Raw genomic sequence first — 12,020 nt, 5'->3', positions numbered from 1 at the left:
GTAGACTAACTCAAGCAGTAAATCAATTCACTTCTCTTACTAGCTCTGTTTTGCAATAAAAAAAATAAATAAATAAAAAAGCCACACACCATTGGTACAAAGCAAGCCCATTTCACTTTATGCTGATCAGAGAATTACAATGGTTTCTCATGTGATAAAAATGTGCGATTCGCGATTAAATATTTTAATCGCTTGACAGCACTAATTATTATTATTATTATTAGAGACACTACATGCTGAATTCAGAAACAAGGTAAATAATAACAAACGTGCACGTGAGCTGTAGATATTTATGCTCAAATCCACTCAAAGTAGGGGGCGGGGCACCATCACGCTGTGTCAAGACAAGAACTTTCCTGAGAAATAACACGAATGTCTGCATCATGCGGGATTTGCGGGCGGGAGCGGGACAAAATATGGCAGGCGCGGGCGGGAGCGGAACTGAAAATCATAAATTTTTTGTGGGCGCGGGCGGGAGCGGGACTGAAAAATCCAACCCGCGCAGACCTCTAATTTACATTTCAAGTAACTACAGGAAAATTTCCTTTCGCTTGTAACTAAATTTCACTTATTTTTAACTCCTGTTTATTGTGCTTTAACAGAATCAAGATGAGATGAGATGAGGATCCTAGCATGGTGGCACGGTGGTGTAGTGGTTAGCGCTGTCGCCTCACAGCAAGAATGTCCGGGTTTGAGCCCAGCGGCCGGTGAGGGCCTTTCTGTGCGGAGTTTGCATGTTCTCCCCGTGTCCGCCGGTTTCCCCCACAATCCAAAGACATGCAGGTTAGGTTAACTGGTGACTCTAAATTGAGCGTAGGTGTGAATGTGAGTGTGAATGGTTGTCTGTGTCTATGTGTCAGCCCTGTGATGACCTGGCGACTTGTCCAGGGTGTACCCCGCCTTTCGCCTGTAGTCAGCTGGGATAGGCTCCAGCTTGCCTGCGACCCTGTAGAACAGGATAAAGCGGCTACAGATAATGAGATGAGAATGATCTCTCTCATAACATTAATCTTCAGAGTCTGCTGAATCTCGTTTGTTATCGGTGTTGTATTTAGCAAAGATGTATTCTGTGTAATAAGACTCGATTGCAGCAATTTGTATTTTGTTTTTTGCCTTAAGTGCACTAGAAATTATAATTTAAGCTTTCTGCTTTTATTGCAGGAATTTGGAGAAGATTTTATTGATAATTACAGTGATTTGTAAAGTTCTGGTTAATGGATAAACTACATTTAAACTTTTATATAAAATAATATTTTTTATATATATATATATATATATATATACACACACACACACACACATACACACTATTTTACATATAAAAAAATATTATTATATATATATATTAAAAAAAAGACCAAGTAACACGCCCTGTTTTCAGAAAAACACTCCCAACCGCTCATTCTCATCTCATTATCTGTAGCCGCTTTATCCTGTTCTACAGGGTCGCGGGCAAGCTGGAGCCTATCCCAGCTGACTACGGGCGAAAGGCGGGGTACACCCTGGACAAGTCGCCAGGTCATCACAGGGCTGACACATAGACACAGACAACCATTCACACTCACATTCACACCTACGCTCAATTTAGAGTCACCAGTTAACCTAACCTGCATGTCTTTGGACTGTGGGGGAAACCGGAGCACCCGGAGGAAACCCACGCGGACACGGGGAGAACATGCAAACTCCACACAGAAAGGCCCTTGCCGGCCACGGGGCTCGAACCCGGACCTTCTTGCTGTGAGGCGACAGCGCTAACCACTACACCACTGTACCGCTGCACTCCCAACCTACTCCAGGAAATACTAAGGCTTGCACATTAATGGATTCAGATATATTCGGAACACCCTTTCCTCAACCTGGCAACAGTTTGGCGACAAACCGTCAACATCTAATATCAGAAAACTGAGTTTTATTCCGTCAACCGGTCTTCATCACCACACACTTATATAGAGATTCATTGGGCGGATTCGTGACCATTCTTGTCACCAAACTCCAGGAAATACTAAGGCGTGAGGCGAGCATTAATGGGCGGAAATATATTGGGGATGCCCTTTTCTCAACCTGGCAACAGTTTGGATACAATCTGTCAACATCTCACATGAGAAAAATGGCTTTTATTTAATGAACTGGGCATCTGTCCAACCACCATGGCAGTGACCGAACGGGCTGGATTTCTCTGAGAACGGATTCCATTCGTGTTTGAGATTATTTCTGATGAAATGCCAAACAAGTCTTAAAAAAAAAAAACTTGAAATACAACCCCGATTCCAAAAAAGTTGGGACAAAGTACAAATTGTAAATAAAAACGGAATGCAATAATTTACAAATCTCAAAAACTGATATTGTATTCACAATAGAACATAGACAACATATCAAATGTCGAAAGTGAGACATTTTGAAATTTCATGCAAAATATTGGCTCATTTGAAATTTCATGACAGCAACACATCTCAAAAAAGTTGGGACGGGGCAATAAGAGGCTGGAAAAGTTAAAGGTACAAAAAAGGAACAGCTGGAGGACCAAATTGCAACTCATTAGGTCAATTGGCAATAGGTCATTAACATGACTGGGTATAAAAAGAGCATCTTGGAGTGGCAGCGGCTCTCACAAGTAAAGATGGGAAGAGGATCACCAATCCCCCTAATTCTGCACCGACAAATAGTGGAGCAATATCAGAAAGGAGTTCGACAGTGTAAAATTGCAAAGAGTTTGAACACATCATCATCTACAGTGCATAATATCATCAAAAGAATCTCTGTGCGTAAGGGTCAAGGCCGGAAAACCATACTGGGTGCCCGTGATCTTCGGGCCCTTAGACGGCACTGCATCACATACAGGCATGCTTCTGTATTGGAAATCACAAAATGGGCTCAGGAATATTTCCAGAGAACATTATCTGTGAACACAATTCACCGTGCCATCCGCCGTTGCCAGCTAAAACTCTATAGTTCAAAGAAGAAGCCGTATCTAAACACGATCCAGAAGCGCAGACGTCTTCTCTGGGCCAAGGCTCATTTAAAATGGACTGTGGCAAAGTGGAAAACTGTTCTGTGGTCAGACGAATCAAAATTTGAAGTTCTTTATGGAAATCAGGGACGCCGTGTCATTCGGACTAAAGAGGAGAAGGATGACCCAAGTTGTTATCAGCGCTCAGTTCAGAAGCCTGCATCTCTGATGGTATGGGGTTGCATTAGTGCGTGTGGCATGGGCAGCTTACACATCTGGAAAGACACCATCAATGCTGAAAGGTATATCCAGGTTCTAGAGCAACATATGCTCCCATCCAGACGACGTCTCTTTCAGGGAAGACCTTGCATTTTCCAACATGACAATGCCAAACCACATACTGCATCAATTACAGCATCATGGCTGTGTAGAAGAAGGGTCCGGGTACTGAACTGACCAGCCTGCAGTCCAGATCTTTCACCCATAGAAAACATTTGGCGCATCATAAAACGGAAGATACGACAAAAAAGACCTAAGACAGTTGAGCAACTAGAATCCTACATTAGACAAGAATGGGTTAACATTCCTATCCCTAAACTTGAGCAACTTGTCTCCTCAGTCCCCAGACGTTTACAGACTGTTGTAAAGAGAAAAGGGGATGTCTCACAGTGGTAAACATGGCCTTGTCCCAACTTTGAGATGTGTTGTTGTCATGAAATTTAAAATCACCTAATTTTTCTCTTTAAATGATGCATTTTCTCAGTTTAAACATCTGATATGTCATCTATGTTCTATTCTGAATAAAATATGGAATTTTGAAACTTCCACATCGTTGCATTCCCAACTTTTTTGGAATCAGGGTTGTATGAAACACTTGATACTCTTCTTACATTGTGCATGCGCTGCATCGTAATGCAACGCTCTGGATCTCACTGACGCTGTGTGTAATTTGAAGGTTAACGGCATATGCTGTCCAATAAATCGACGGTATAGATTGGCCTCCTCTGTTGCTTCCATTCTTTCCACGGTGAAAATGAATTAAATTTCCAGAAAAAAAAAAATGATTATAGAAAAATCTAGGTAACTGGCCATTCATGACGGCTGCATGACCGCCTACAAAAATGCTGTCGGGGGGCCTTGTGTTCCCTGAACACATTTCTAGTTTTTATTTCTTTAAAAAAAAAAAAAGGGTAATTGTCACTATTAACACCAGCATTGATGTGTTTCATCACAGCCCAGTCATAAATCATTTACTTCACCGCTTGGACAACACATTTAAGTGAGCAGTACCGCTTTAAAGTGTGAATTTTCTTTGCTTAAAACACACGTTCTGCAGTATCGGCATATTTTGTGAAATTGATTTTCGTGTGTAAAGTTGAGGTGCCGTATCTGTTCTGTTCTGTGTGAAAGTTCTGTGGCTGTACCTTGCTCCAGCTTTGAGTTACGAGTGTTGGCAAATCTGCAGTTACTGCAAATTTCTGTGTCAAACCAAGGCAAACCGCCATTTCTCTCAGTTCAGCGATTCTGCACATAGTGCAGTTTGCCTTTGCACGGCAGCATTGTGTAGAAGAATAGAATATGCCCGCTTTGCAAATGATGTGTTACTGAAAAACACCAGTTAAAAAGTACTGTGTGTGTAAGAACCAAGCATGTGAACGAATACAAAGAACGGTTTTAAAAGGCACACCTGAGCAGAAAACCAGGAAATACCTTTTGTAATGTGAAATGTTTTGATATGATATTTTGGTCGTACTCCAGCGTAAGGTTGACGTGCGATAGCTGTATTGTCAAGACAAGTGTAAGTGTTTTCACTGACATCTGCAGCGAGGAATGCCAGCCTACTCGCCGCTCTTCCTACTACAAGGAACTCATTATGTTGCTCCAGCTCGGCTCGAAAGTTGGACCGAGTCCAGAGGAGCAGGAGGGAAACAAACAATGTGAGCTATTGCTTTAGAATAAGTCTATTACATCTGGGACAGGATGGTCTTGAGAAGATTTACAATTTCTCTAACGTTCCAGAAACTTCACAGGATTTGTCGAGACGATGAAAGGGATGCTGGATTGACGTAAAAAAAAGTCAAACGCGCCGTGCGCGCAGTAAACTGTGGAAAAGATCAGGACGTTGTTGGTGTGGCTCAGATGATGTGTGTATTATATTCGTGCCTAACATCACCATTTGAGCTGATATTTCACTGAGCACCAAGATGCAGCTTCAGATCTAAAACTTGACGAGCGCTCTTCTGGAGCAGGAAACAATTTATTAAAAGTCCTTCAGAGCACAGACGGTTCGAAAGACAAAAGGACCACTATATTTTATCAGGACGTTACAGACTCGTCAATACTGACCTCGTGTGGCAATACAGCATTAGCCATCTTTTTTAATAAGAAACTCATTTCAAGTGCTTGAGCGGTGAAGACCAGATGCTCCTGAACCGTATGACTGACTTGTTTTTTTTTCCCTGAGCTCCAACACCAACTCAGAGCCATATCAATACCAGGTTTCACTGATCAGATTTTTTTTTTAAGCTAGTTTGAAGTATTGCCTCAACACTGTACACACTTTCACGTCGTTTTGTTTAGGTTTAGGTGAAAGAAATCACTCGGATCATAACCACTGTGGTTTCCAGCAACTGTTCAGCATCACAGTTTAGGATTTATTCCCAAAACATTGCAAAAGGTGATGCACTCGTTCCTCACAGACCAGCGTGACAGGAAGTGAAAATCCAGTGACAGGGTTTTCTCCAATCCCAATTAGTTCATTCTGATTCCAAAGGTTTGTAGTCTGTAAATCACTCTGTCGGTCACCAGCGACTGCTTTAAGACTATACATGAAGCCAAAAACCTCATTAAAATGCAGCAATGAAATGTTCACCAAAGTGACTATATCAGGACTTTTCAAAGTGTGGGGCGCACCTCCCCTAGGGGGCGCCAGAGTTCTTCGGGGGGGGGCGCAAAGTGAGGAAAAATAAACCAGAATAAGTTACTATTGCGGACATTTAGCGAACTTCAGCTAGCCTTTACCAGAGACAAAATGGATCGATTTTTAGTACCTAAAGCTACAGTGAGTGAGGAGACAGAGTCTGGGCCAAGCAAAAAAAGAAGGAAGTATGACCACGATTATTTAAAGTTTGGATTTTCATGGACTGGGTCTGAAGATGCTCCACTGCCACAGTGTGTTGTCTGCCAAGAGGTGCTAGCTAACGATGCTATGAGATGTTTAAAATGTGTAAAACAAGATGTTTAAAAAAAAAGCACAGATATTTAAAATGTGTAAAAAAAGTTTTCAAAAAAGCACAGATGTTTAAAATGTGTAAAAAAAAAAAGATGTTTTAAATGTGTAAAAAGACATTTTAAAAAAGCACAGATGTTTAAAATGTGTAAAAAAAGATGTTTTCAAAAAGCACAAATGTTTAAAATGTGTAAAAAAAAAAAGATGTTTTAAAAAGCACAGATGTTTAAAGTGTAAAAAATGATGTTTTAAATGTGTAAAAAAAAGACGTTTTCAAAAAGCACAGATGTTTTAAATGTGTAAAAAAAAGATGTTTTAAAAAGCAGATGTTTAAAATGTGTAAAAATTGATGTTTTAAAAAAGCACAGATGTTTTAAATGTGTAAAAAAAAGACGTTTTAAAAAAAGCACAGATGTTTTAAATGTGTAAAAAATGTTTTAAATGTGTAAAAAAAAGACGTTTTAAAAAAAAGCACAGATGCTTAAAATGTGTAAAAAAATGTTTTAAAAAAGCACAGATGTTTAAAATGTGTAAAAAAAAGATGTTTTCAAAAAGCACAGATGTTTAAAGTGTTAAAAAAATGATGTTTTAAATGTGTAAAAAAATACGTTTTCAAAAAGCACAGATGTTTAAAATGTGTAGAAAAAAGATGTTTTAAAAAAGCACAGATGTTTTAAATGTGTAAAAAATGATGTTTTAATAAAGCTCATGTTTTAAATGTGTAAAAAAAGACGTTTTAAAAAAGCACAGATGTTTTAAATGTGTAAAAAAAGATGTTTTAAAAAGCACAGATGTTTTAAATGTGTAAAAATTGGTTTTAAAAAAGCACATGTTTTAAATGTGTAAAAAAAGACGATTTAAAAAAAGCACAGATGTTTTAAATGTGTAAAAAATGTTTTAAATGTGTAAAAAAAAGACGTTTTAAAAAAAGCACAGATGCTTAAAATGTGTAAAAAATTGTTTTAAAAAAGCACAGATGTTTTAAATGTGTAAAAAATGTTTTAAATGTGTAAAAAAAGACGTTTTAAAAAAAGCACAGATGTTTAAAATGTGTAAAAAATGATGTTTTAAAAAAGCACGTTTTAAATGTGTAAAAAATCTTTTAATAAAGCGCATATGTTTTAAATGTGTAAAAAAAGACCTTTTAAAAAAGCACAGATGTTTAAAATGTGTAAAAGAAAAAAATAAAAATGTGTACAACAACCATTTTTTTTTTTAAATACGAATGGAGCATAAAGTACAGCAACAGCAAAAATTGTAAGGGGGGGGGCGCTGTTGTTTATTTGCTCTCTGAGGGGGGGCTGACTCTCCCACACTTTGAAAAGCCCTGGACTGTACGATTCATTAATGTTGGTGCAATTTAAAATTTGAGTGAATGAAATGATCAGCTCGCTCACTGCAATATTGCTCTGTTTGTTCCTTAAACTCAGACTATTTTTAGCAGACAGCAGAGTGCAGGAGAAAACTCCTCTGAAGCCCTGATAGTGTTGACAGGAATCCAGTGAAGCGTCTGCAGTTTACAGGAGGAATGATTGATGCCCTCATAGTAACAAAAAATAAACAAATCTGGGGTGGGTTTCCCAAAAGCCTCTTAACGCTAAGAACAGCTTAACTAAGAGAGAGAGCATTCACTGTGCTGCTTGCTCTACCATTTAAAAGGAGAACTGAAGGCAAATTTTTATCATCAAAATTCTATTTCTCATTTTATTAAATATCGGAATGCATTTTTGATCGCTATTTTGTCGCTGCTACAGCAAGTTATGAGTATTTGAAATACGCTCTGTAATATATCAGTCTGTATGCCAAAGCGATGGCCGTAAACGAGATTCGTTGAGACCTGTGCGAGACATCGTAGGACGGAAGTAAAACGTACAGCGGAAATCAAAGTGACAAACATCTGCCAATGTTGTCAAAAGACGCGTGCCCTCTTTCGAATGCTGACGTAATCGAGCCAGAAGTTTTGTTTGTTTTGATAGCAATCAGGAAAGTTTGAAAAAAGTAGGCAGTAACTTTTATCACGCAGATAAGCGACGCCTGCAGTGGACCAAACAAACTAAATTCAGCACGGGTAAAAAAACGAACAGGCCGATAAGTATAATATTTAATTGCAATTAAATGCCAATATGGGTCACAATATAAGATTACTAATACTGCAAACATAATTGAATAACACGTTAAGAAATAAAGCAAGTTTAAAAGTGACTTCAATTCCCCTTTAACAATGATCTTTGTGCTACGATGCTTTTGGGAAACTCAGGCCTGTTTGAGTCATGCGAGATACACCATTAGCCCAGGCGCAGACAGGATGTGCACAGACGCCAGTGCTTTGGGAAACTCAGGCCTGTTGGAGTCATGCAAGACACACAATTGCCCAGACGCAGACGCCAGTGCTTTGGGAAAGTCAGACCTGTTTGAGTCATACGAGACACACTATTGCCCAGGTGCACACAGGGCATGCGCAGACGCCAGTGAGCAGACGCCAGTGAGCAGACGCCAGTGAGCAGACGCCAGTGAGCAGACGCCAGTGAGCAGACGCCAGTGAGCAGACGCCAGTGCTTTGGGAAACTCAGACCTGTTTGAATCATGCAAGACACACTATTGCCCAGGCGCAGACAGGGCATGTGCAGACGCCAGTGCTTTGGGAAACTCAGACCTGTTTGAATCATGCAAGACACACTATTGCCCAGGCGCAGATGGGGCATACGCAGACGCCAGTGAGCAGACGCCAGTGCTTTGGGAAACTCAGACCTGTTTGAATCATGCAAGACACACTATTGCCCAGGCGCAGACAGGGCATGTGCAGACGCCAGTGAGCAGACGCCAGTGCTTTGGGAAACTCAGACCTGTTTGAATCATGCAAGACACACTATTGCCCAGGCGCAGACAGGGCATGTGCAGACGCCAGTGCTTTGGGAAACTCAGACCTGTTTGAGTCATGCGAGACACACTATTGCCCAGGCGCAGACAGGGCGTGTGCAGACGCCAGTGCTTTGGGAAACTCAGACCTGTTTGAATCATGCAAGACACACACTATTGCCCAGGCGCAGACAGGGCATGCGCAGACGCCAGTGAGCAGACGCCAGTGAGCAGACGCCAGTGAGCAGACGCCAGTGAGCAGACGCCAGTGAGCAGACGCCAGTGAGCAGACGCCAGTGCTTTGGGAAACTCAGACCTGTTTGAATCATGCAAGACACACTATTGCCCAGGCGCAGACGGGGCATACGCAGACGCCAGTGAGCAGACGCCAGTGCTTTGGGAAACTCAGACCTGTTTGAATCATGCAAGACACACTATTGCCCAGGCGCAGACAGGGCATGTGCAGACACCAGTGCTTTGGGAAACTCAGACCTGTTTGAATCATGCAAGACACACTATTGCCCAGGCGCAGACAGGGCATGCGCAGACAGGGCATGCGCAGACGCCAGTGAGCAGACGCCAGTGAGCAGACGCCAGTGAGCAGACGCCAGTGAGCAGACGCCAGTGCTTTGGGAAACTCAGACCTGTTTGAATCATGCAAGACACACTATTGCCCAGGCGCAGACGGGGCATACGCAGACGCCAGTGCTTTGGGAAACTCAGACCTGTTTGAATCATGCAAGACACACTATTGCCCAGGCGCAGACGCCAGTGAGCAGACGCCAGTGAGCAGACGCCAGTGCTTTGGGAAACTCAGACCTGTTTGAATCATGCAAGACACACTATTGCCCAGGCGCAGACAGGGCATGTGCAGACGCCAGTGCTTTGGGAAACTCAGACCTGTTTGAATCATGCGAGACACACTATTGCCCAGGCGCAGACAGGGCGTGTGCAGACGCCAGTGAGCAGACGCCAGTGCTTTGGGAAACTCAGACCTGTTTGAGTCATGCGAGACACACTATTGCCCAGGCGCAGACAGGGCGTGTGCAGACGCCAGTGCTTTGGGAAACTCAGACCTGTTTGAATCATGCAAGACACACTATTGCCCAGGTGCAGACAGGGCATGCGCAGACGCCAGTGAGCAGACGCCAGTGAGCAGACGCCAGTGAGCAGACGCCAGTGAGCAGACGCCAGTGAGCAGACGCCAGTGAGCAGACGCCAGTGCTTTGGGAAACTCAGACCTGTTTGAATCATGCAAGACACACTATTGCCCAGGCGCAGACGGGGCATACGCAGACGCCAGTGCTTTGGGAAACTCAGACCTGTTTGAATCATGCAAGACACACTATTGCCCAGGCGCAGACGCCAGTGAGCAGACGCCAGTGCTTTGGGAAACTCAGACCTGTTTGAATCATGCAAGACACACTATTGCCCAGGCGCAGACAGGGCATGTGCAGACGCCAGTGCTTTGGGAAACTCAGACCTGTTTGAATCATGCGAGACACACTATTGCCCAGGCGCAGACAGGGCGTGTGCAGACGCCAGTGAGCAGACGCCAGTGCTTTGGGAAACTCAGACCTGTTTGAGTCATGCGAGACACACTATTGCCCAGGCGCAGACAGGGCGTGTGCAGACGCCAGTGCTTTGGGAAACTCAGACCTGTTTGAATCATGCAAGACACACTATTGCCCAGGTGCAGACAGGGCATGCGCAGACGCCAGTGAGCAGATGCCAGTGAGCAGACGCCAGTGAGCAGACGCCAGTGAGCAGACGCCAGTGAGCAGACGCCAGTGCTTTGGGAAACTCAGACCTGTTTGAATCATGCAAGACACACTATTACCCAGGCGCAGACGGGGCATACGCAGACGCCAGTGCTTTGGGAAACTCAGACCTGTTTGAATCATGCAAGACACACTATTGCCCAGGCGCAGACAGGGCATACGCAGACGCCAGTGAGCAGACGCCAGTGCTTTGGGAAACTTAGACCTGTCTGAATCATGCAAGACATACTATTGTCCAGGCGCAGACAGGGCATGCGCAGACGCCAGTGCTTTGGGAAACTCCGGCCTGTTTGTGTTATGTGAGACACACTACTGCCCAGGCGCAGACAGCGCTAACACACACCCTGCTGGGAAAACCGGGTGGTTCTGTTCATCAGAATGTTGCTAAATTTAGCCAACAACATTCTTTCACAATCTTGTAAACAGTAAACTGCAAATGTTGATTAAAACTAACTGGGAATACCTTACATGAAATACTTCACTACATAAATGTTACATAATAATAATAATAGCTTGTATAAATTAGGTATAACTCTAACTACAGATCATCTCCTGTAACATCGAACTCGCTGTTTGTATCCAGTAACAAAAGAAGCCAAGAAGAGAATCGGGTAGTGAACCGAGTCCGAGAGTGATTCCCCGCTTCACACTCCGGCTCTGTTTGAGAGAATAAAGAATAAACATGGCACTTACAGTAATATGCTACCACCGGGTCTCTCTTATCATGTTCCAGCGCTGTCTTATAATGATGCTGAATGGCTTTTAGTTGCGGTGGGACAGCCATAATACTACAAAACGTCCAGTAAGGCGCGAACAGAAACAGACAAAAACAAACAGGAGAAGGAGTCGCTTCCGGGTTTGCTGATTCAGGAAGTGTGCTGTGTTGAGTCACACGTCAGCGCCCTCTGTAGGTGCGGAGGAGGAGCCACAGTACCGAATCATCTGACTAGCATTAGCATAGAGCTTTCCAAACTGGCTGTACTGTCTATTGTTTCCTTCTTTTATTTTACAAGTTAATAGCAGAAATTTTGTGTTCTAATGCTATGGTTTTGTTTTTTTTTATTTTACCAGGAGTCTCTTTCAGACAAGTTACATTAAAAATGTGCTAATTTATCTTTGACACACTGCACAAAAAAATGGATAAAAATTCTTTGTCCGTCTATTAAGTCCACTAAACAAATGAGTGCTGTGTATCAAATCTCATACT

The 12,020-nt window shown here is 42.7% G+C and overlaps 1 protein-coding gene across 2 annotated transcripts in view; it reads right to left on the bottom strand.

Moving 5' to 3' along the window:
• vta1 (vesicle (multivesicular body) trafficking 1) overlaps positions 1-11,674 on the bottom strand; it is an 80,876-nt gene extending 69,202 nt beyond the window's left edge. For both annotated transcript variants that reach the window (XM_060914233.1, XM_060914234.1), the window contains exon 1: positions 11,507-11,674. In XM_060914233.1, the coding sequence (XP_060770216.1) occupies positions 11,507-11,597 (91 nt within the window). In that variant the 5' untranslated portion in view covers positions 11,598-11,674. The remainder of the gene's footprint in view (positions 1-11,506) is intronic.
• Positions 11,675-12,020: the final 346 nt, after the last annotated feature.

This window comes from Neoarius graeffei, chromosome 2 (genome assembly GCF_027579695.1).
Source record: "Neoarius graeffei isolate fNeoGra1 chromosome 2, fNeoGra1.pri, whole genome shotgun sequence".
In the NCBI taxonomy this organism is placed as follows: domain Eukaryota; kingdom Metazoa; phylum Chordata; class Actinopteri; order Siluriformes; family Ariidae; genus Neoarius; species Neoarius graeffei.
This window is presented reverse-complemented; position numbering and strand designations above follow the sequence as displayed.